Genomic DNA, 25,296 nt, shown 5'->3' on the forward strand with positions numbered 1-25,296 from the left:
AACCGCTGAGCCATCTCTCCAGCCTGGGAAGCACATATCTTAATTAAGGGAGCCATCTTAGGGTTGGCAAGAGACATGGACCTAGAGGGGCTCCCAGGTGCCCAGGGCGATATCCCCAGTTAGTTCCTGGGGAACCTGAAATGACCCTATCCTATAGCCATACTGATGAATATCTTACATATCACCATAGAACCTTCATCTGGGCGATGGATGGAGATAGAGACAGAGACCCACACTGGAGCACTGGACTGAGCTCCCAATGTCCCAATGAGGAGCAGAAGGAGGGAGAACATGAGCAAAGAAGTCAGGACCACAAGGGGTGCACCCACCCACGAAGACAGTGGGGCTGATCTATTGGGAGCTCACCAAGGCCAGCTGGACTGTGACTGAAAAAGCACGGGATAAAACCGGACTCTCTGAATATGGCGGACAATGAGGGCTGCTGAGAAGCCAAGGACAATGGCACTAGGTTTTGATCCTACTTCATGTTCTGGCTTTGTGGGAGCCTAGCCAGTTTGGATGTTCACCTTCCTAGACCAGGATGGAGGGGGGAGGACTTTGGATTTTCCACAGGGCAGGGAACCCTGACTGCTCTTCAGACTGGAGAGGGAGGGGGAGAGGAGTGGGAGGAGGGGGAGAGGAGTGGGAAGAGGGGGAGGGAAATGGGAGGCTGGGAGGAGGCGGAAATTTTTTTTTTTCAATAAAAAAAAAAATAACTGCAGCTATAGAAAGGTGAGAGGAGAGTAAGGAAAATCCCTTAAACTGCGATTCTAATCTATACCCCACCACTGACTATGGTGATCTTGGCAAGTGAATCAATGCTCTGGTTCTGAATTACTTAATCTATATAAGGAGATCCTACAGTCCACTCTAATCCACTCAGGAGTGTTTGCTCAGTGGTTCCAATACTAAATAGATCTACTATTATTTAAGTCTTTAAAGACGTATTTGTTGCAGCCAGTGCCCCAGGGGGAACCGGATTAATGACATTTTAATTTCTATGTCCAAATCAATCTTTTAAGGATATAAACCTGATCTGCACAAGTCTAGGAAAATAGTACATACTTAAAACAGTTTTCTTCATAGATGACACTCCATATCCTCCAAGCATCTGGCCCCTTGTAGCCTGTGTAGCGCTCAGGGTTAAGGAGTAAATCCACATACTCAGCATCAGGGGACTGTATGTCTGCAAAATAAAATGTATCACTAAATCTTAGCTATTTCAGAAGAACATTTTAGGATAAAGGAAAATAGGAAGAAACAAACAGCCACATTCACTGTTCGCAATAGTTGCAAAAAATCCTGATCTTATAAGTGGTAAGAACAGGAATACATGAGTTTTAGAGTTTAAGAAAGCATGTGAGTCGGTGCTCACAACTACACAATGAGTCTGCTTCCATCCACGCTAGCAAGGCAGCTCATCACTGACCAGCGGGAATGAAGAGTTTGCTTACAAGGAGAGCAACTGCTAGCACAGAAAAAGTCAGGGTTTCTCTGTGCAGCTCTGGCTATCCTGGAACTTGCATTGTAAACCAAGCTGGCCTTGAACTCAGAGATCTGACTACCTCGGCCTCCCGAGTGCTGGGATTAAAGGTCTGCACTACCACTACCCTGGGTTCGATCCCTAGCAGGAGAAAAAGAAAAAATGGCTTGGCAGTGGTGGTGCAAGTCTTTAAGCCTTGTGGATCTCTGTGAGTTCAAGACCAGCCTGGTCTATAGAGTGAGTTTCAGGACAGCCAAGGCTATACAGAGAAACCCTATCTCGAAAAAAATAAAAATAAAATGAAAGAAAAAAGTAAGACCAGAGATACATATGTCAAAACATGACACATATTCCACTACATAAAAAAAATTTTTTTTTTGAAAAAATTTAAAGTCCTTTTCCTTTTTAGCGGGGGTGAGTTTCAAGACAAGGTCTCATTACAAAGCCCTAGTGGTTCTGTGACTCAAAAGATGGCACCTACTTCTACTCTGCCTCTGTCATGCTGAAATTAAAGGCATCCACCATCAATGCCCAGCTCTTTTTTTTAATATTTATTTATTATTTATACAGTGTTCTGCCTCCATGCGTTCCTGACCTCATTACAGATGGTTGTGAGCCACCATGTGGTTTCTGGGAATTGAACTCAGGACCTTTGGAAGAGCAGGCAGTGCTCTTAACCACTGAGCCATCTCTCAGCCCAATGCCCAGCTCTTTTCACTAACTTTTTAAAAGTTCAATAGTTCACTACTTAAGAGTCAGAAAAATTTCAAAATTCAGATTTAATTTTGCTTAGCCAATTCAGAGGTCAACAATTCAAATAGAAAGAAAAAGATACTAGAAAAAGAAGAATTAGATATCTTGATCAAACTCCTAATGTGTTCTAAGGTTGCCAGTTTCAGCACCAGCTTCAGACATGATGTCATGGTTCAATATTCTCTGCACCAAAAGCCACAAAGAACATCGCCACAGAAAAGGCTAATGACCCAGCAGCCTTTACAGAAGATGTTTTCCTTATTCCTACACTTTAGTTTCTTTTGCAAAATGCAAAAGAGAGAGAACTATAAATTATTTGATGCATAAAACTGCAAAACATTAAAAGGTAAATTTTTTTACAGAAAATTTTAATTTTTTTTTTACTGTGGTAAAAATACCTATTATGAAATTAGACATTTCCACCATATTCAGTGAACTGTGGGTACATTCACACTGCTGTATAATCATTGCCACTTTGTTTCCAAAACCTTTTCACAGCCCTAAACAGAAACTGTGACCATTTAACAATTAACTCTCCATATGCTATCCCAGACCGTCTATTAACCACTAATCCATTTTCTGTTGCTATGACTCTGCCTTTTCCAGACAGTTCACAAGTGAGCCGTACCACACTTGTCTTTGTGTCTGGCTTCTTGCCACACAGAACCATTTGCTGGAAGCTCACCCCTTCTTATGGCTCTGGTATGTATGTGTATCTGTATGAGATACACATAACACACTTCAACTATGTTTGCATCTGGTGATAGACACATAGACTATTTTAACCTGTATCTTTTCTGAATGAACATTGGTCTACCTTTGCCTGAGTCTTTCTCGGTTCTTCTGAGTTACACACCAGGAATGCCACTGCTAAGCATACGAGTCGATGTTAAGCTTTCTGAAGACGCTTCACACTGTCAGGACTGAGATTTTAAAATTAACTGAAAAGAACTGAGGGGCGGGCGGCATCTGGAGCTGCTTTCGTGAATGACTTGCCTAGCAAATCCAAAGCCTGAGTTCAATGCTTAATACAACTAAAGGAAGGGAAGGAGAGGGCAAGGGAGGGGAGGAAAGGGGAGGGAGAGGGGAAGAGGGGAGGGGGAGAAGAAAGGGGAGGGGAGAGGAAGGTGGGGAAGGCTGGTTTTCTCTTAAGGCAGCACTGGGAACAAACATCATACCGTCAACTTCACAGAAGCTGTCTGAAGAATCATCATGCTTGGTCCACTGAAGAACAGCCTTCTGGGTCTCCTCACTTCAAATAAGGAAAATTGCATTATTCCTTTTCCAGTCAGCTGTGATGAAGAAAAACAAAATACCTGAAGATCAAATCACCTCAGAGATTCGTCCACCGCGCCAAGCCGCTCAGCTTGCTCACATTCTTCAATGAGGTTCGCTTCTTCAGAGTACTGAACAGGGCAAAGACAAACAGATTGGCCACATTTTAAAACTGCTGCTTTGCTTTTGTTTTTGAGACAGGGTCACTTGCTTTTAAATTTCCCTGCTTTCTTTAACCTCTCGAATGCTGGACTACAGACATGAGCCACACGACCTTAAATATTGTTCAGGCATTAGTCAGTCAAGGCTCATGTTACATACCACTATCAACCCAGCTTCAAAGCCTGTAAAATGAGCCCTGTCTGTGTAGCCCTGGCTGTCCTGAAACTCGCTCTGTAGATCAGGTTGCCTTCAAACTCAGAGACCCACCTGCTTCTGCCTCCACCTAGAATAAAATGAGCTGTTAGATCCAAAAAGTGGGGGAAAGGCTTCTTGCCTTTAGTTTTTTTGTCAGAAGCACAATTTACTATTATGTTCAAAAAATAACCTCAGCTGACTACTCTGTAGACACTTTCTAACTCTGAAAATACTCATTATATATAAATATGTGTGATGTCTTAACCCAAATGTTTCGTTAAATTCTAGTCTTTGGCCGGGCGGTGGTGGCACACGCCTTTAATCCCAGCACTTGGGAGGCAGAGGCAGGCGGATCTCTGTGAGTTCGAGACCAGCCTGTTCTAGTCTTTGAGAAAATTCTGAATGGCATTTAACTTAATTCCAAAATGCTCTAGTTTTGCATCACTCTTAAAAATGATTTATCTGAGTTTGGCCTTAAACTGACTGGAAGGATGGAGTAAGAAATACACAAGAAGCGGAACTGGCCATCACTAATGACTGTTCAAGCTATCTTACTGCAGAGAGCAGGGGATGGATTTCAAGACCGCGGTAGACAACAGTCGCATCAGTGAGTGTATGTGCATACCTTATAGCTCGCAGACTTAATCCCATCAGGAACTTCATCCTGAAAAAGAAACACGCTTATTCTACCTTCTGGAAAAATATTTTAAATTCTTATGACTTATGAGAAAAACTCACAAATTACTGGAGACTATTATTAAGTGAAAAGAGTTAGGAAATTTTAAATAATTTCTTTAAAGTAAATAAAAATTAACAGGTGTAGTAGCACACAGCTTTAATCCTCCCAGCCTGGTCTATGTAGCAAGAGCGATGAAATAAAATCTTCTCTCAAAAAATGAGCAAATAAAATTCAAGGACCATATATTGCTGATCGTGTGCTGTCATGGAAATATAAAAATGGTCACAAACATTCTATCACTGTTGTGGTGCACAGGACAAATGCAGGTACATGGGCTGAGAAAGCTGTGGCGAACACCCCAAATCTGTGCATGCTCCTCAGTCCCTCCGTGGGATAGTTCGCCCTGTTAGGAAGTATCAGGGTGAAGCACAGGCCTTGTCTGTGGGGAGCGCAAGTATTCCATTCCCTCACTGTCACCTGAGTGGTCTGGGCCCAGCTGTCTCTGCTCTTAGCAGTATAGTTCAGAGACTTTGCAATTGGGCTGTGGAATGTGTGTTGAAACAGTCGATTAATGTTTCTCCTCTCTACTAAACCACAAACTTAAGTGCAAGACCTGGAACCCTGCTCACCCACATAGAATATTCATTATTCAAATCACATGCTATTGGTATCTTTACCAGTCCTTTCATCTCATTTTCCTTTCTCATGCCTCACAAAACTGTACTATCTTTCTGAATTATGGTATTTCTCTGAAAATCTTATATACATATATATATATATATATATATATATATATATATAAAACGAGTATATTTTGAGATGGATGTGTTAGGCTTTTCTTTTTTAGCTTTTATTATTAATTTATTTACAAAAATTTCATACACATATAACGTGCATTCTAATATCACTTCTGTGTCTTCTTCCCCTCCTCCTGCAGAGCCCCTTCCCACATTCATGACTTTGTTGTTTTTTTCTTTTTTTCAGACACACTGAGTTTAACCAGGTCATCTGGAGACCATGGGTCAGGACTCTGAGCTGGGGCCTAATGAGCTCTTCAGTGGGTAAAAGTGAAGGCAATGGTTGTCCCTCCTCGAGAATCCAGCAGCCACTAGTTCAGTCTTTTATTAGAGACATTGCTCTCCTGGCTTGACAGTTGTTTTCCTCTTGAAGTTTGAAGTATTCTACTGTGAAAGCAGACATTTGCTTTTTTGCACTTTGAAATGCTACAGGTTTTTACAAGTATAATAATAATAATAATTACACATAATTATTTTATTATATATAATAATTATCATCATCATCATTATTGTTATTTTATTACCATGAAGACATTGTAATTCAAAATAGATTTTCTGGGGCTGGGAGGTGGATGGCTCAGTTAGTAATGCCTCCCACACAAAATGAGAACCTGAGTTTAGATCCTCAGCATCCGAGGAAGAAGCCAGGCTAGAGGCAACCCTGCAAACCCAGAGCTGGAGAGGCAGCGGACGCCCTGCCTCCTCAGTGAACTACAGTGCAAAGGGACAGAAACCACTTGCTGTGAGCCTCTAGACTCCATGACACAGTGCTGCACACGCACAAATAAACAACATTTATAAGTTAGGTTTATGATATGCAGCTATTGAATACTATATTTAAACAGGATCAAACTATAGTCTGATCGCTAGTGGCCCTTCTGGAAAAGGTATGAACAACGGAAACAACCGGGACAGTCCTTACAGAATGGCAGGGTTTGACAGCACAGTCTCTTCTTCCACACTGGCTGATGTCATTCCAGAAAGGACACGGCTTCTTCAAGTTTACCTGTCAAATAGAAAGTTATAAAACTATAAAGCCCTAAGAGTATAATCAACTGCTAGGATCCCAATCCCAGGCTGGGGCGAGGACTTATCTGAGATCACACCGTCTCTCCAGTCAAGTTTCACTGACTATAAATGTGTAACTGGTGTTGAGCTGCTAAGCTGGTTAGAGAGACACAGACCACTGTGTGGATGGCAGCCGGGAGTCAGGGCTCAATAGCCTGCCCCACTTACCCCCACCTCCACCCTCACCCCCGATCAGCTCCCATTTAAGCTAGTGACAAAAGGCAGAGAACAGGAATGAACTATGGACCAGGTTTTACAAAGTTTTTCAGTAGTGTTCTCATGGTCAGATACTGTCACTATTTAGTATGTTCAAAACTGCCTCCTCTCAAAAAAAAAAAAAAAAAGAGCTTATCTTGATTGGAGCCCATCTGATGACTGAAAAAACAGAATGTTTTGAGAATAACATACAAATTTCTATTTTAACTTCAATTTAACCAGTTCGTTTCTAACTCTGAAATTATAGAAGTTAAAAGTATTAGGGCCGGGCTGGAGAGATGGCTCCATGGTTAAGAGCATTAGCTGCTCTTCCAGAGGTCCTGAGTTCAATTTCTAGCAACCACATGGTGGCTCACTACCATCTAAAATTAAATCTGGGGGCTGGAGAGATGGCTCAGTGGTTAAGAGCATTGCCTGTTCTTCCAAAGGTCCTGAGTTCAATTCCTGGCAACCACATGGTGGCTCACAATCATCTGTAAAGAGGTCTGGTGCCCTCTTCTGGCCTGCAGACATGCACACAGACAGAATATTGTATACATAATAAATAAATATTAAAAAAATAAATAAATAAAATTAAATCTGAAGCTGGGTGGTGGTGGCACATGCCTTTAATCCCAGCACTCGGGAGGCAGAGGCAGGCGGATCTCTGTGAGCTCGAGACCAGCCTGGTCTACAGAGCTAGTTCAGGACAGGCTCCAAAGCCACAGAGAAATCCTGTCTTGAAAAACAAAACAAAAAAAAAAATTAAATCTGGTGCTTCCTCTGGCATGTAGGCAAAACACTGTATAAATAATAAATAAATCTTGAAGAAAAAATTGAAAATACCTTGTAATATCTAAAGTAGTCACTTTCAAGAAGTCTCTGTAGTCTTGGGAAAAGTTTGTAGTTATTAAATTTATCGATGGTCTCAACATCACAGGTACAATCATCCAGGTAACCACTAACCTGTTACAAAGAAAATGAAATATTAGATTTAAATGTACCAGATATCACATGGTCTTTTCCTCACATAGTTATTAGAAAAAAGAAAGAAAGGAAAGCCTGCTATTTAGCAACCTTATCTTGCCACCCTCTCTTGATTCCTAAGATAGAGAATAACAATAATACAGCAAGCCTGTTGTTGTGTCTCTAGAGTAACACAGTGGCACTTCTATAGGGTCAGCTGAGCTCAGAACACAGAACTGGACCCCTAGCAGCTACCTTGTGGCTCTCCCCTCCGGATCCAGCTTACCTGGCCAAAGGTTGGCACTAAGATTAATAGGGAAGGGTGTGTCTCCCTGTGCTAGATTAACAAACAAGGAAACGCCAGTCATATTTCATATTCCATCATGTGAACTAAGGAACACACGCACACAGGCAAACCTATTAAAAGTAATGTAACATTAAGTAATAAGTATGTAATGATTAAAAAAATAGAAAAAAGAAAATGCACACACTATAGAGAAGAGACCTTGCACAACTTTGGTGTGGTATGTCTGCACTGTAAACTACACTGAAGATGACAAAGTAAACATTAAGTAATAAGTATGTAATGATTAAAAAAATAGAAAAAAGAAAATGCACACACTATAGAGAAGAGACCTTGCACAACTTTGGTGTGGTATGTCTGCACTGTAAACTACACTGAAGATGACAAAGTGCACTGGCCCCTCACTGAAGAGCTCCTGACAGCTGCTACAGGAGAGTCTGGTTTAGGAGTGTGGTCCCTGGTAGGCTGACCATGCTTGGTGGGCAGCCCCACACCCATACAACAGCACAAATTTATCTCAGTCAGTAGTTTTTTAAAATGAACAGCCAAGTCCAGGTGGTGGCAGCACACGCCTTTAATCCTAGCACTTAGGAAGTGGATGCGACCAGCCTAGTCCACAGGGTGAGTTTCAGGATGACGCTTACACAGAGAAATCCTGTCTCAAAAAAACAAACAAAAAAGCCAACAAAAAGAAGTGTGCTTCTTTTCCAGGACGTGTTTGGCTCCCAACACCTATCAAGTGGCTGACACGGCCTGGAACTCCAGCTCCAGTGCATCCAGCGCCATCTTCTGACCTTCCTATGCAGGGCACTCACATGACATACCCCACAGATACATACATACACATAATTAGAAACAAAAAAATTACTAAGAGCCAGGCATGGTGGCTTATGCAGAGGCAGGAGAATCTCTGTGAGTTCAGAGCCAGCCTGATCTCCAAAGTGAGTTCCAGGACAGCCAGGACCATTAGAGAGAGAAACCCTGTCTCTGTGTAACCAAATACACATATTTCATTTTTCATATACATATATGTATTATATATAAGAAAGCAAGTTATAAAACCTTATTAAAACATTCCATGCATGTTTTCCTGTACTATGTAAAATCCTGTGCTATCTTATTAAAATACTGAATGAATATGTTTGTTGACCAAGGTTTTCTGTTCTACCCGGTCCTTACAGTTTCTGTTGTCTGAGGTTTTCTGTCCACCTGGTTCCCGCCGTCGATAAGTTCCCTCCCCCCCAAAATAAATCACACAGAGATCTACATTAGTTATAAACTGATTGGCTCATTAGCTCAGGCTTCTTATTAAGCGAGGCAGTCACATCTTACTTCTTCTGTGGCTGGGTCAGTACTGCAGAATAGGACTTCCTTCTTCCCAGAATTCTCCTGTTCTCATTGACCCACCTCTACTTCCTGTCTGGTTATCCCGCCTATATTTCCTGCCTGGCTATTGGCCAAGCAACGTTTTATTAAAATACAATTGACAGGGTACAAACCATTGTCCCACAGCATGTTTACCTTGTACTATGTGAAATCCTGTACTATCTTATTAAAATACTGAATAAATATGTTTACCTTGTGCTATGTGAAATCTTGTACTATCTTAAGAACAGTGAAACTCAGTACAGAAACTTTTCACCTAAAAATAAGAATATAGTAATAGCAATGCCCCAAAACTAACACTTTTTACTGATTTTTCTGGTCTTACTTATTTTCTAGAAGTCTGTTCCACATAGTCTATCATATCTATTTTAGTTCCTTTTGAATGTATAAGGATAGAAACCACCTACTACTTCTCGCCTTTCATTCAAATCGTTTAAAAGAATGACACAGAAATAGCACAAAGATCAAAAAAAGACCGGCAAACCAGAGAGAGCCAGTCACAACGGAAAAACAGAAAAACCTGAGCTTGAAGCTAAACACCCCAGGAGCTCAGTGCCAAGGTGAAAAGAAACCTGCAGGACACAGCTAAGCACTGTTGCTTTGGGGATGCTTTCACTTCGTCTTCTACCGTCTCTCCCGGGTGCTTCCAGAACATTCCACATGATAACGCAATATGAGAACCCCTCACTTTCCTGTCTGTCTCTATCTCGTCAACTAGATATAAAATCCTTGAGGTAAAAAGGTGTTTGTTCACCTGTGACCCCAGCCTGCAGTCCTATGCTTCGGCAAATGACACAGAAGACCTCAATGACCATTCACGGAGTGGGGTAGGGGGTGTGAATGAATGACGGCTGCCCGTTGTTCAAGCGCACATCTGGCAGTGGCACACTCACAACCAAGGAATACAGGCAATGAGGACAACCTTCTGTGCCCCACCTTCTGACTACCCACATGGCATTCTAAAGTGCACCAGAGGAAGCGCCAAGCCAGGAAAGAACGCAAGATCCCCAGAGCTGAGGTGGCACACAGCCAGGAGACTACAGAGGGTCAGGAGACGCACACATGGGAGACTTCTAAGCCTTCTGCCTTTTACCCTTCATGTGAAATTGGCCATATTCTCCACACAACCACAGGGAGCAGGGTGACTAAGGACACAAAATAAAAATGATAGGGTTTCAACAGATTCAAGAGCTCAGTGAATTCAGAGGCACTTGGAAATCAGCCAGGGGACAGACAGCAGAGCTGCACCGGCCGGGAGCTGCGTAGAACGCCATTCTTGGAAGAAGTCTCACAAAAGTGTGATGCCAGCCTAGTTCTAGAAACTAGAGAACAATAGGCATGTTGCCAAATCAGTCACAAGAAAGGGTTATGGCAGAAATAATACCAACAGAACCCACAGATTCTTAGAAACAAATGAAAATCCTAGAACAAGAGACTGGTGCTAGATGCAACAAGCTCGGCCTGATGCTATGCTTCAGACATCTGCTGCTCAGGGTAACCATGACACTATTCCCACTGCAAAACACAACTCCGCGTGTCCCGGGAATCTAAATTTGAAAATAAAAATGCACCCTGCTCCCCTCCCTAAGTGGTTAACATCTACCAAAGTTTAAAGTGCATTGCCCTAGACTTCAAGTGATAGCCAGCTTTGGGAAGGAGCCAAACTAATAACAGAAGGTAAAAAGGTCCGCACTGGCGTACAGTAGGTGTTACAAGATGTTTGATTTCACTGTGTAATAAGTAATAAATAAGCTGACCGGCCAACAGCTAGGCAGGATTACCAGGCACAAAGAGGACGCTGGGAAGAAAGGAAGAAGTATGGACAGTCTGTAGATAAGGTAAAAAGCCTCGGAGCAGCATGTCGATGAACAGAATGGGTTAATTTATAAGAGCTAACGAAAAACAAGCCTAAGCTATCAGCCAAGCTTTCATAATTAATAATAAGTCTCCTTGTCATGATTTAGGAGCTGGCTGGCGGGACAGAGAAAGACTTGCTCCAAGTAGACAGACAGAAGGACCTAGCACACAGTCTAGTCTGTGAGCGCTGCAAAGCCTCTCTTGCCTGTGACAAGCTCCCAAAAGGGCAGCCCCCCCATAGCCACCAAGCTCTGCGGTTAGATCTATGTAGGTTTAAGCTCATCCCTGTCACTGTGTTTTCCATAAAATAATAATTTCCATCTTACCAATTTGGTATCAGAATAATAAAATAAACGCTAGGAAATGTTAAATACCACAGAATTGGTATAAAGAAAATAAACGCAGGGCTAGAGAGATGGCTCAGAGATTAAGAGCACTAGCTGCTCTTCCAGAAGTCTTGAGTTCAATCCCCAACAACCACTTGGTGGCTCACAACTATTTATAGTGGGATCTGATGCACTCTTCTGGCATAAAAAGGTGTACATGCAGACAGAGCACTCATACACATTAAATAAATAAATAAGCAAATAAATAAACAGAAAATAAATGCTTGAAAAATGTTAAATACCGCTATTAACTCAGCTCTACTTAAATGTTCTATTCCTCTCCAAAGAAGCCCACATTTCTTCAATGAGGAAGAAAATATAGGCCTAATTCACAGTTTCTAACACTGGACTATTCCAATCGTCCCACTGGAAATATGGGACCAGATCATGGAAAACTAGCATGGGGTACGGGGTGGAGCACTCAGTTACTCTCTCCACTGACTATAGCTGATTAAGTCAAATGCACTAGCCAAGGAAATATATGCATTTGCAATCACAAATATATATGAACAGAACCTGTGAGTCCACCCTTGTGAGTGGTATGTAAATGGTTCCAAGGCTGACCACTTTGTGTTGGGCAACAGTAAGGGGCTTATTCTTACAGGGAAAGGTACTTTTTAATTCATAATGAAATACAAAACAAAACAAAACAAAAAACTTCCTAGTTGTCTTGTGCACAATACTAAGAAAGTCTAGCCCAATCATAGTTCATTTTGTTCTGACTCAAAGTACTGTAAGAATGTATTTTATTTTTATTTAGTTTAGTGTTTTTTGTTTTTAATTTATTTATTTTTATTTTATGTGCATTGGTGTTTTAGCAGCGTACGTGTCTATGTGAAGGTGTCAGATCTTGGAGTTACAGACAAGTGTGAGCTGCCATGTGGGGGCTGGGAATTGAACTCCAGTCCTCTGGAAGAGCAGTCAGTGTTCTTAACCACTGAGCCATCTCTCCAGTCCCCTTGTTTGTTTTTCTTTAGTTTTCCAAGACAGGGTTTCTCTGTAGCTTTGGAGCCTGTCCTGGAACTAGCTCTTGTAGACCAGGCTGGCCTCAAACTCACAGACATCCGCCTGCCTCTACCTTCCAAATTGCTGGGATTAAAGGCATGCACCACTGCCAACAGGCTAAGACTGTATTTCTTGTACCTGATTTTTATGAAAAGCTTTTCGCAAGTGTGTCAATTAAGGAAAAGGAAGGAAGGAAGGAAGGAAGGAATTCAAATTAAAAGGGGAAAACTAAAATTATCGGCATTTTCAGATCTTATTCAGTGTATGTATATGTATGCAACATATACAGATACGCAGTATATACCACACAAAAAAGTTAAAATTATTCAATAAGAGGCGGCCAGAACACCGGGCAACGGAAGGCAGCCGGAGGACGCCCAGCGCAGCTGGCGGGGACCAACTGGGACAGGCTGGAACCGGCTGGGACCGGAGTGGCAAGAGAGGACACAGGCTGCTGGCGGCGGGAACCATCCCAGCAGCAGAAGCAGGCAGCAGGGACCGCGCGCAACACCGAGAACAGATCGCCCCACTACAATTAAACCAAAGAGGTAGGCCTTCGGTTGGGGAGGTCCCTGGCAAAGGAGGAGCCGGGTCCTATTCCTGAAGACCCTTCTGAGGGGTGAGAGGTATCTTGGCCCCCGGCAGGAACCAGGAAACAGAGCAAGGGCATTTTGTAAGAGGAGCCCCTAGCCAGCAGGGAAACCTGAACCAGTTTTAACAGACCCCTTAGATAGCAGATAGGAGGAGATGGGCAGGCGCCAAGGAACGAATTCACCCAATAATCTGAAAAACAACATGAAAACGCCAGAACCCAATGATCTTACAACAGAAGGTCTCCAACACCCTAACACAGAAGAAGTGGAAAAAATTGACTTTATGAAAGCAATAGAATCCCTTAAACAACATGTGAAAAATGCCCTTATAGAAATGGATGAGAAGTATAACCAAAAATTTGAAGAAATGAGTAAATACGTACATAATACCCTGGGAAACCAAGAAAGAACAGGTAATGGAAACAGTTCAAGAATTGAAAACTGAAATGGAAGCAAGGAAGAAAACACAAACTGAGGACCAGCTGGATATGGAAAATCTAGGTCAACGAGCAGAGCCTACAGAAACAAGCATAATCAATAGAATACAAGAAATAGAAGAAAGAATCTCAGATTCTGAGGACACCATAGAGAAAATAAACGCTCTGATCAAAGAAAACTGCAAAGCCAACAAATTCTCATCACAAAACATTCAGGAATTATGGGACACAATAAAAAGACCAAATCTAAGAATAATAGGAATAGAAGAAGGAGAAGAGTCACAGCTCAAAGGCCCAGAAAATATTTTGAACAAAATTATGGAAGAAAACTTTCCCAACATAAAGAAAGATATTCCTTTGAATATTCAAGAAGCATACAGAACACCAAACAGACTGGAAAACATCCCCTCGCCATATAATAATCAAAACACAAAATATACAGGTTAAAGAAAGAATACTAAGAGCTGCAAAGGAAAAAGGCCAAGTAACTTATAAAGGTAAACCTATCAGACTTACACCTGATTTCTCTATGGAAACAATGAAAGCCAGAAGGTCCTGGATAGAAGTACTGCAGAAGCTAAGAGACCATGGATGCAAGCCCAGACTACTACACCCAGCCAAGCTTTCGTTCACTATAAATGGAGAAATCAAGACATTCCAGGATAAGAACAAATTTAAACAATACGTAGCCACGAACCCAGCCCTACAGAAAGTAATAGAAGGAAAACCGCAACCCAAGGAATCCAACATTGCCAACACTGCCTACAATAACTCGGGCATCTAGCGACCCTTCACTAGCACAACTCAAAGAAGGGAGACAGACAAATTCTACTTCCAAAAACAATAAGAATATCCGGCATAAACAACCACTGGTCATTAATATCACTTAATATTAATGGTCTCAATTCACCTATAAAAAGGCACAGGCTAAGAGATTGGATACGAAAACAGGATCCAACATTCTGCTGTTTGCAAGAAACACATCTCAACCACAAAGACAGGCATCTACTCAGAGTAAAGGGTTGGGAAAAGGTCTTTCAAGCAAATGGTCCTAAGAAAAAAGCAGGTGTGGCCATATTAATTTCTAACTAAACTGACTTCAAACTAAAATCAATCAGAAGAGATCGAAATGGACACTTTATACTCATAACAGGAACAATTTGTCAGGATGACGTCTCAATCCTGAATATTTAAGCCCCACGTATGTAAAAGAAATATTACTAAAACTCAAGGCAGACATCAAACCACACACACTAGTAGTAGGAGACTTCAATACACCTCTCTCAGCAATGGACAGGTCAATCAGACAGAAACCTAATAGAGAAGTAAGAGAACTACTGGAGGTAATGAAGCAAATGGACTTAACAGACATCTATAGAACATTCCACCCAAATAGGAAAGAATATACCTTCTTCTCTGCAGCCCATGGAACCTTCTCGAAAATTGACCACATACTCGGAAACAAAGGAAACCTCCACAGATACAAAAAAATATCAGTGTCCACCTGTGTCTTATCAGATCACCACGGATTAAAGTTAGAATTCAACAACAATCATACCTCCAGAAAGCCGACAAACTCATGGAAACTGAACAGTCAACTACTGAACCACACCTGGGTCAAGGAAGAAATCAAGAAAGAAATTAAAGTCTTCCTTGAATTTAATGAAAATAAAGGGACAACATACTCAAACCTATGGGACACTATGAAAGCAGTGCTAAGAGGAAAGTTCATAGCACTAAGTGCCCACTTAAAGAAAACACAGCAAGCATACATCGGAGACTTAACAGCACACCTGAAAGCTTTAGAAAAAAAAAGAAGCAGACACGCCCAGGAGGAGTAGAAGACTGGAAATAATCAAACTGAGGGCGGAAATCAACAAAATAGAAACGCAGAAAACAGTCCAAAGAATCAATGAAACAAAAAGTTGGTTCTTGGAGAAAATCAACAAGATCGACAAACCCCTATCCAAACTAATTAAACGACAGAGAGAACACGCAAATAAATAAGATCAGATATGAAAAGGGGGACATAACCACAGACACAGAGGAAATTCAGAGACTCATTAGATCTTACCACAAAAGCCTGTATGCCACAAAACTAGAAAATGCAAAAGAAATGGACATTTTTTTAGATAAGTGCCACATACCAAAGCTAAACCAAAACCAGGTGAACGATCTAAATAGACCTGTTAGTCGCGAAGAACTAGAAACCATTATCAAAAATCTACCTTCCAAAAAAAGCCCAGGACCGGATGGTTTCAATGCAGAATTCTATCAGAACTTCCAAGAAGAGCTAATACCTATACTCCTTAATGTATTTCACAATATAGAAACAGAAGAGTCATTGCCAAATTCCTTTTATGAAGCTACAGCTACCCTGATACCAAAACCACACAAAGACCCAAACAAGAAAGAAAATTACAGGCCTATCTCACTCATGAATATCAACGCAAAAATTCTCAATAAAATACTGGCAAACCGAATCCAAGAACACATTAGAAAAATTATCCATTATGATCAAGTAGGCTTCATCCCAGAGATACAGGGCTGGTTCAACATACGCAAATCTATCAATGTAATCCAGCATATAAATAAACTGAAAGAAAAAAACCATATGATCATTTCATTAGATGCTGAAAAAGCATTTGACAAAATTCAACACCCCTTTATGATAAAAGTCTTGGAGAGATTAGGGATACAAGGGTCATACCTAAATATAATAAAAGCTATTTACAGCAAGCCATCGGCTAACATTAAATTAAATGGAGAGAAATTCAAAGCCATCCCACTAAAATCAGGAACACGACAAGGATGTCCACTCTCTCCATACCTCTTCAATATAGTGCTTGAAGTTCTAGCAATAGCAATAAGACAACATAAAGGGATCAAGGGGATTCGTATAGGAAAAGAAGAAGTTAAACTCTCGTTATTTGCGGATGATATGATAGTATACATAAGCAACCCCAAAAACTCTACCAAAGTACTCCTACAGCTGATAAACACCTTTAGTAATGTGGCAGGATACAAGATCAACTCCAAAAAATCAGTGGCCTTCCTATACACTAAGGATAAGGAAACAGAGAGGGAAATTAGAGAAGCATCACCTTTCACGATAGCCACAAATAGCATAAAATATCTTGGGGTAACTCTGACCAAGGATGTGAAAGATCTATTTGACAAGAACTTTAAGTCTTTGAAGAAGGAAATTGAAGAGGATACCAGAAAATGGAAAGATCTTCCTTGCTCCTGGATTGGGAGGATCAACATAGTAAAAATGGCAATTCTACCAAAAGCAATCTATAGATTCAATGCAATCCCCATCAAAATCCCATCAAAATTCTTCACAGATCTGGAGAAGACAATAATCAACTTTATATGGAAAAACAAAAAACCCAGGATAGCCAAAACAATCTTATACAACAAAGGAGCGTCTGGAGGCATTACCATCCCTGACTTCAAACTCTACTACAGAGCTATAGTATTGAAAACAGCTTGGTATTGGCATAAAAACAGAGAAGTCGACCAATGGAATCGAATAGAAGACCCTGACATTAACCAACAAACCTATGAACACCTGATCTTTGATAAAGGAGCTAAAAGTATACAATGGAAAAAAGAGAGCATCTTCAACAAATTGAGCTGGCAAAACTGGATGTCAACCTGTAGAAGAATGAAAATAGATCCATATCTATCACCATGCACAAAACTCAAGTCCAAATGGATTAAAGACCTCAATATCAGTCTGAACACACTGAACCTGATAGAAGAGAAAGTGGGAAGTACTCTATAACACATGGGCAGAGGAGACCACTTCTTACGTATAACCCCAGCAGCACAGACATTAAGGACCTCATTGAATAAATGGGACCTCCTGAGACTGAGAAGCTTCTGTAAAGCAAAGGACACTGTCGCTAAGACACAAAGGCAACCCACTAACTGGGAGAAGATCTTCACCAACCCCGCAACTGACAAAGGTCTGATCTCCAAAATATATAAAGATCTCAAGAAACTAGACCGTAAAAGGCTAACCAACCCAATTATAAAATGGGGCTTTGAGCTGAACAGAGAATTCTCAACAGAAGAAGTTCAAATGGCCAACAGACAATTAAGGTCATGCTCAACTTCCTTAGCGATCAGGGAAATGCAAATCAAGACAACTTTAAGATACCATCTTACACCTGTCAGAATGGCTAAAATCAAAAACACCAATGATAGCCTGTGTTGGAGAGGTTGTGGAGAAAGGGGTACACTCATCCATTGCTGGTGGGAATGCAAACTTGTGCAACTACTTTGGAAAGCAGTATGGTGGTTTCTCAGGAAATTCGGGATCAACTTACCCCTGAACCCAGCAATACCACTCTTGGGAATATACCCAAGAGAGGCCTTATCATACAACAAAAGTATATGCTCTACGATGTTCATAGCAGCATTGTTTGTGATAGCCAGAACCTGGAAACAACCTAGACGCCCTTCAATGGAAGAATGGATGAAGAAAGTATGGAATATATACATATTAGAGTACTACTCAGCAATAAAAAACAAGGACTTCTTGAATTTTGCATGCAAATGGATGGAAATAGAAAACACTATCCTGAGTGAGGTAAGCCAGACCCAAAAAGAGGAACATGGGATGTACTCACTCATATTTGGTTTCTAGCCATAAACCAAGGACATTGAGCCTATAATTAGTGATCCTAGAGAAGCTAAATAAGGAGAACCCAAAGAAAAACATATAGGCATCCTCCTGAATATTAACCTTCAGTAAGCGATGAAAGGAGACAGAGACAGAGACCCACACTGGAGCACAGGACTGAAATCTCAAGGTCCAAATCAGGAGCAGAAGGAGAGAGAGCACGAGCAAGGAACTCAGGACCGCGAGGGGTGCACCCACACACTGAGACAATGGGGATGTTCTACTGGGAACTCACCAAGGCCAGCTGGCCTGGGTCTGGAAAAGCCTGGGATAAAACCGGACTCTCTGAACATAACGGACAATGAGGACTACTGATAACTCAAGAACAATGGCAATGGGTTTCTGATCCTACTGCACGCACTGGCTTTGTGGGAGCCTAGGCAGTTTGGATGCTCAACTTACTAGACCTGGATGGAGGTGGGGGTTCCTTGGACTTCCCACAGGACAGGGAACCCTGATTGCTTTTCGGGCTGGGGGGGGGGACTTAATTGGGGGAGGGGGAGGGAAATGGGAGGCGGTGGCGGGGAAGAGACAGAAATCTTTAATAAATAAATAAATAAATTTAAAAAAAAATATTAAATAAAGTCCAGGATACAAAAATTAAATCAATTCCATTTACAATAGCATCAACAAATAAAATACTTCCGAAGACATGCCTCCTGGTGAGCATGTACTAAAACAGGAAAGCTGTTTACACACCACTGCTGGGCATGTGAACCTCCAGACACGATGGAAACCAATGTGGATGCTCCCCAAGAAACTAAAAACAGCTATCACTGATCTAGCAATCTGACTTCTGGACACACACAAAAAAGAAATAAAACCACTGGCTCAACGAGACATCTCCACACCTGTGCTCCCTGCATCACACAGTATTCAAGACACAAAAGCATCTAAGTGTCTGACAAGGTAAGAGTAGATAATTTAGCCGGATGGTGGTGGCTCATGCCTTTAATCCCAGCACTTGGGAGGCAGAGGCAGGCATATTTTCATGAGTTTGAGGCCAGCCTGGTCTACAGAGTGAGTGCCAGGACAGCCAGGGCCACACAGAGTAGATAACATGACACAAACACTACACAATGACTACTACTCTGTCCTTTGTGGCAACCTGGATGAATCTTGAAGATACTGTACTAAGCAAAATAAACTAGATATAAAAACATACTTCATGACCTCCCTCACTGGTGAGATCTAAGCTGGTCAGAAATCTTGCCAGCAAGCCACAACAATGTAGCGATACACAGATTACTAGAAATGGGTTAAATTAAGAAGTAAGAGTTAGCCAATAAGAGATTAGAGCTAATGGGCCAAGCAGTAATTTTTTTTTTTTTTTTGGTTTTTCGAGACAGGGTTTCTCTGTGGTTTTGGAGCCTGTCCTGGAACTAGCTCTTGTAGACCAGGCTGGTCTCGAACTCACAGAGATCCGCCTGCCTCTGCCTCCCGAGTGCTGGGATTAAAGGCGTGCGCCACCACCGCCTGGCTGCCAAGCAGTAATTTAATACAGTTTCTGTATGATTATTTCGGGTCTGTGCAGCCGGGAAAAACAGTGGCCTCTTACAACAGCCAAGGGTACAAAGGCTAGAAATGGAAGATAGGAGAAAATACAAGATAAGTAAGCCCTGGAGTCTGAATGAACACCATAGTGACCATAGGTAATAATAGTGCATATTTGCTAAGAGAATAGATCTTAAGTATTCTCGCCATACATGCAGCTAGCTGTGTGAGGATAGATACGATCATTAGCTTGAAGATACTATCTCAGTGTATAGGTGTAATAAGACAGCTCCTGGAATATGCCCTATTATCTATCAATAAATAAATGTGTGCATTCAAAATAGACTTATTTGTCAAAGAACTAGGAATACTTAATTTTATTGTGTTTTGTGACAGAAGAAGAAGAAGAACATGAGGGGCTGGAAAGAGATGGCTCGACCATTAAAAGTACTGCTGCTCTATCATAAGAACCAGAGTTCAGATCCTAGTACCTGTTGGTTTGTGAGGCAGCCCACAAACACCCGCACCTCCGGCTCCAAGGAATCTAATGCCCTCCTCTGGTGTTCAAGGGCACAGCATACACTCATACACACACACACAAACACACACACACACACACACCACACTCATACACAGAGAGAGAGAGAGAAAGAAGAAAAGAGATTTTTAAAAGGGTACAAACTTTTAAAATAAATCTTATTGGAAAATTGAAAAATAAATCTTATTTAAAATAAATCTTATTGGGGCTGGAGAGATGGCTCAGTGGTTAAGAGCATTGCCTGCTCTTCCAAAGGTCCTGAGTTCAATTGTCGGTAACCACATGGTGGCTCACAACCATCTGTAATGAGGTCTGGTGCCCTCTTCTGGCCTGCAGACATACACAGAGACAGAATATTGTATGCATAATAAATAAATATTTAAAAAAAATAAAAAATAAATCTTATTGCATATCTTAAAATATTTAGCATGATGTTGTTATATATAGTAAAATGGTTGCTATAACAGGGCAAATTAACATATCCATCTGGCCTGTGGAGGCCTGCTGGGAACAGGACTTCTAAAGGACAGTATGTCTGGAAGGCTGTGGTGCAAGGCCACTTTTGCTGGCTATAAGCGAGGTCTCCGGAACCAGAGAGAGCACACGGCTCTCCTTAAAATTGAAGGCGTTTATGCCCGAGATGAAACTGAATTCTACTTGGGCAAGAGATGCGCTTATGTGTATAAAGCAAAGAACAAAACAGTGACACCTGGAGGCAAACCAAACAAAACCAGAGTGATCTGGGGGAAAGTAACTCGGGCCCATGGAAACAGTGGCATGGTCCGGGCCAAATTCCGAAGCAACCTTCCTGCAAAAGCCATTGGACACAGAATCCGTGTGATGCTGTACCCATCTCGGATTTAAACCAATGAAAAGTAAATAAATAAAAGTGGATTTGTGCTCTTGTAAAAAAAAAAAAAAAATATCCATCTTTTCACGTAATTACCCACCTGTCCCATGACAGGTATAGCTGTAACAAAACTCCTGAATGCACTACTAACCATACGTCTCGTGTTGTATGTTGTATCTCTCAATTCCCAACCAAGATAAACAGAGAGCAAATGATGCCACGTACGCACTCAGCTTTAAAAGGAAATCCTGCCATTTAACCTGGGCAGCCCTGGAAGATGTGTGCATGTGTGCAGTGAAGTAAAGGAAAGGCTTGCACAGTCTCGCCTGTGGAATATATGAAAGGAGAGAGAAAGGGGCTCGACTAGAAATAGAAAGACTGTGACGGGAGGTGAAGGACTGGGGTGATGGAAATCAAAAGATCCGACATACTAGAAAACTGATGTCAGATAGCAAGGGACAGGGTATCGAGAGCGATCTCTGCCTACGTCTCAGTCTTATTAAAGTTTACAGTGAAAAACCCGGGCGGTGGTGGCGCACGCCTTTAATCCCAGCACTCGGGAGGCAGAGGCAGGCGGATCTCTGTGAGTTCGAGGCCAGCCTGGTCTACAAAGGGAGTTCCAGGAGGCTCCAAAGCTACAGAGAAACCCTGTCTCGAAAAAAACCAAAAAAAAAAAATAAAAATAAAAAATAAAGTTCACAGTATGGGGCTGGGGAAATGACTCAGCAGTTAAAAGCTCTTGTTGTTCTTGTAGAGTTCCAGGGTTCAATTCCCAGAGTCCACATGGTGGCTCAAGACCATATGATCTATCGGGAACTCAACAAGGCCAGCTGGACTGGGTCTGAAAAAGCATGGGATAAAACCAGACTCGCTGAACATAGCGGACAATGAGGACTGCTGAGAAGTCAAGAACAAGGACACTGGGTTTTGATCCTACTGCACGTACTGGCTTTGTAGGAACCTAGGCAGTTTGGATGCTCACCTTACTAGACCTGGAAGGCAGGGAACCCGGACTGCTCTTCTTGCTGATGAGGGAGGGGGAATTGATTGGGGGAGGGGAAGGGATGTGGGAGGCGGTAGAGGGGAGGAGGCAGAAATCTTAAATAAATAAATAAATAAATAAATAAATAAATAAAAAGACCGTAACTCCAATTCCAGGGGATCCAATGCCCTTGTCTGACCTCCACAGGCATGTATATGGTTCACAGACATACTGCATGCAAATCTTTTTTTTAATTAAAAAAAAAAAAGAAAAGCCATCACATTATGAAGTGACTCAAAGGATAGCAATCATCCTACAAATATTTCTTCCATATACTTTATTCAGAAAAGCCACGGGTGCAGCAGGCACTTAGAGGTAACGGCCACCTCTTTAGTATAACCTATAAGACCATCTGATGAGTATTTAATACTGGGTTTCTGTCCACCCATCAAGGCACTTCTCCATGGAGCAGCAACTTGGCCTAATGAACAAGGCTCTTTTGTTTTGTTTTGTTGGTTTTTCAAGACAGGGTTTCTCTGTAGTTTGGAGTCTGTCCGAAACTGGCTCTGTAGACCAAGCTGGCCTTGAACTCACAGAGACCCACCTGCCTCTGCCTCCTAAGTGCTGGGCTTAAAAGCATGCACCACCACTGCCTGGCTTTTAAAGCTATTTTTAAAACCGATATACAGGACACTTGACAGGTTAAATCTACAGGTGCACATGTTTGGAGAGTTTATCTACAATGTACTCCAAATGAAAAAAAAAAAATGTTTGTGGAGCTGTCATTTGTGTCTAAGTGCCCTTCCTGCAGCAGCCTGAGGCAGAGCTACCTCGCTCAGGGGGCTGAGTGTCCCTCTTGAGGGAGCCCAAGATAGGCCAACCACACACAGGCAGCTGAGCCTCACTACTGCTCATCAGATTCAACAACAATAAAACAGCTTCAGTGGAAAGGAATGCACACTAATTTTCAACTAAGTGCAACAAAATAAGGTCATACTTTCTCCATAACTGCCTTTAGTATTTCTTCTGATATTACATCTTTAAGATAGACTCCACAAATTGTGCCTAAAGTTTTGTTACATTCACTTATTCTGTCAAAAAATAAAAATAACAAACTGGAAGGGTTTCCTTTCATCTAAGTCTATGTCTATGATAACAAATACTATTTGGTTCAAAGAAGGACTATTTACTCAAATGGTGATAAGAGCAAACTTACTACATAAATTGGTATTACTAATTACTATTTTAATGGGATAATGAAAAAGCAAGTGGTTGTATATAAGAAAGATTTACAAGTCTCAAATAATCATTTTGAATAATGAACAGTAAACAATAAAACACTATTCTGAAAAGAGTTTACAAGGGTTGGGGAAATGTCTCAGTAGCTGCTCTTGCAGAGGACCTGTGTTCAGTTCCCAGCAACCACATGGGTCACCTAATTCCAGTTCCAGGGCATCCAACACCCTCTTCTGACCGCCAGCGGCTCCTGGCACTCACATGCTGCACATACATGCAAGCAAAACACTCAAATAGTTAAAATAAAATAAAGCTAAAATTTTAAAGAACTTACAAAATGCTGGGTGGTGGCGGCCTTTAATTCCAGCACACTGGAGGCAGAGGCAGGCAGATCTGTGAGTTTGAGGCCAGACTGGTTCACAGAATGAGTTCTCGTACTGCCAGGATTACACAGTGAAACTCCATCCAAAGAAGAGAGAGAGAGAGAGAGAACTTACAAAATACAGTGAAAGGCATTTTAAAAGGACTTCTAATCAACAGATGTATGTAGTAACTGACCAAGCCCAAAGACACATCTCTGCAAACAACAACAAAAAAAAATAGCTGGCTGAACTAAACGATACTTTTACATCTTATGCTGTGGTAGTCTGAATGAACTGGCCCCTATAAACTCATAAAGAGTGGCCCCTATAAGTTCATATTAGCAAGTATGGCTTTGTTGGAGTAGGCGTGGCCTTGTTGAAGAAAGTGTGTCACTGTGGAGGTGGGCTTTGAGGTCTCACATGATCAAGCCATGCTCAGTGTCCAAGTTCACATCCTGTTGCCTGTGGATCAAGATGTAGGATGTGCTCCCTGAGTAGCTACATCCTACATCCCGCAGGCTACCATTTCCCACCATGAGGATAAAGGACTGAACCTGTGAAACTGTAAGGCACTCAAATGTTTTCCTTCATAAGAGTTACTGTGGTCATGGTGTCTCTTCACTGCAATACAAACCCTAAGACACGCTGAAATCTCCCTAACATTTGCTGAAGCACCAATCAAATACCAGGTTTGAAAACCATTTTTAACTCAGTACTTACTGACCTGTGTCCTGTTGAATGCTTATCAAAGTTAATCTTATTGCTTGCAGACCTTCAGTAACTCCCCTCCCCCCCCAGGCAATGACTGTCTAAGGTCAAACAGCTACATACTGCTGACTCATCAGAGAGAGCCTGTGAGCCCAACCCCAACTACAATCCAGATACTCGTGCAAACAAGGGTGGTGATGTGGTAACCTGAGGCAGAAGTGGTAAGAGAGACTGACAGCAGGAAGGGAAAAAAAACACCTAAAACCATTCTGACTATTTCTGCCATTAGCTAGGCCATATTTTGGAGGTAGCTCAGCCTGCCCCAGGCTGAGGGCAGATATTACACGCAAGCACCAAGGAACCAGGCTAGTTTCCTATTATTCAGCTGACTCTTCCTTTAAAGAAACTGACTTAACAGATTTCTTTTTGGTATTAGGGAGTATTTTAATCTGAAATTATTGGGGGCTGAAGAGATAGCTAGCTCAGTGATTAAGAGCAAGGACTGCTCTTCCATAGGATCTGAGTAGGTCCCAGAACCTACATGGTGGTTCACAGTCTAGTTCCATGGGATCCAACAGCCTCTTCCAGTCTCCTCAGGCACCACATGTGCATGGTGCACAAACAGGTAAACACACAAATATGGTAAATAAAAATAAATAAGAGCCAGGTATTGTGACCCTCACCTTTAATCCCAGCACTTGGGAGGCAGAGGCGGTCATCTAGGAGTTCGAGGTCAGCCTGGTCTACATAATGATTTCCAGAACAAGAGACCCCGGATCAAAATAAACAAATGAATAAATAAAAAACAAACCTGACGATAATGAAACAACAACCAAAAAAATTTAACTATTCAAGAAAAATGCAAAAATAATTTAAAATTTCTTAATTTTAA

General features: G+C 41.6%; 2 protein-coding genes across 2 annotated transcripts in view; one reads left to right on the forward strand and one right to left on the reverse strand.

The window, feature by feature from the left end:
* Window positions 1-25,296, reverse strand: part of Ero1a (endoplasmic reticulum oxidoreductase 1 alpha) — a 50,185-nt gene that overhangs the window by 22,947 nt on the left and 1,942 nt on the right. The window contains exons 2-7 of the mRNA XM_041633938.1: window positions 7,454-7,573; window positions 6,267-6,350; window positions 4,494-4,532; window positions 3,569-3,642; window positions 3,415-3,488; window positions 1,066-1,186 (exon numbers count right to left, since the gene is read on the reverse strand). Of these exons, the coding sequence (XP_041489872.1) occupies window positions 1,066-1,186; window positions 3,415-3,488; window positions 3,569-3,642; window positions 4,494-4,532; window positions 6,267-6,350; window positions 7,454-7,573 (512 nt within the window). The remainder of the gene's footprint in view (window positions 1-1,065; window positions 1,187-3,414; window positions 3,489-3,568; window positions 3,643-4,493; window positions 4,533-6,266; window positions 6,351-7,453; window positions 7,574-25,296) is intronic.
* LOC121434948 (60S ribosomal protein L35a) lies at window positions 20,757-21,165 on the forward strand. Its single transcript, XM_041633939.1, has one exon. The coding sequence runs from the start codon at window positions 20,798-20,800 to the stop codon at window positions 21,128-21,130; it is 333 nt and encodes a 110-aa protein (XP_041489873.1). The 5' UTR covers window positions 20,757-20,797; the 3' UTR covers window positions 21,131-21,165.

Source organism: Microtus oregoni, unplaced genomic scaffold (assembly GCF_018167655.1).
Source record: "Microtus oregoni isolate MIOR12 unplaced genomic scaffold, Mior012 000045F_ref0000178, whole genome shotgun sequence".
Lineage (NCBI taxonomy): Eukaryota > Metazoa > Chordata > Mammalia > Rodentia > Cricetidae > Microtus > Microtus oregoni.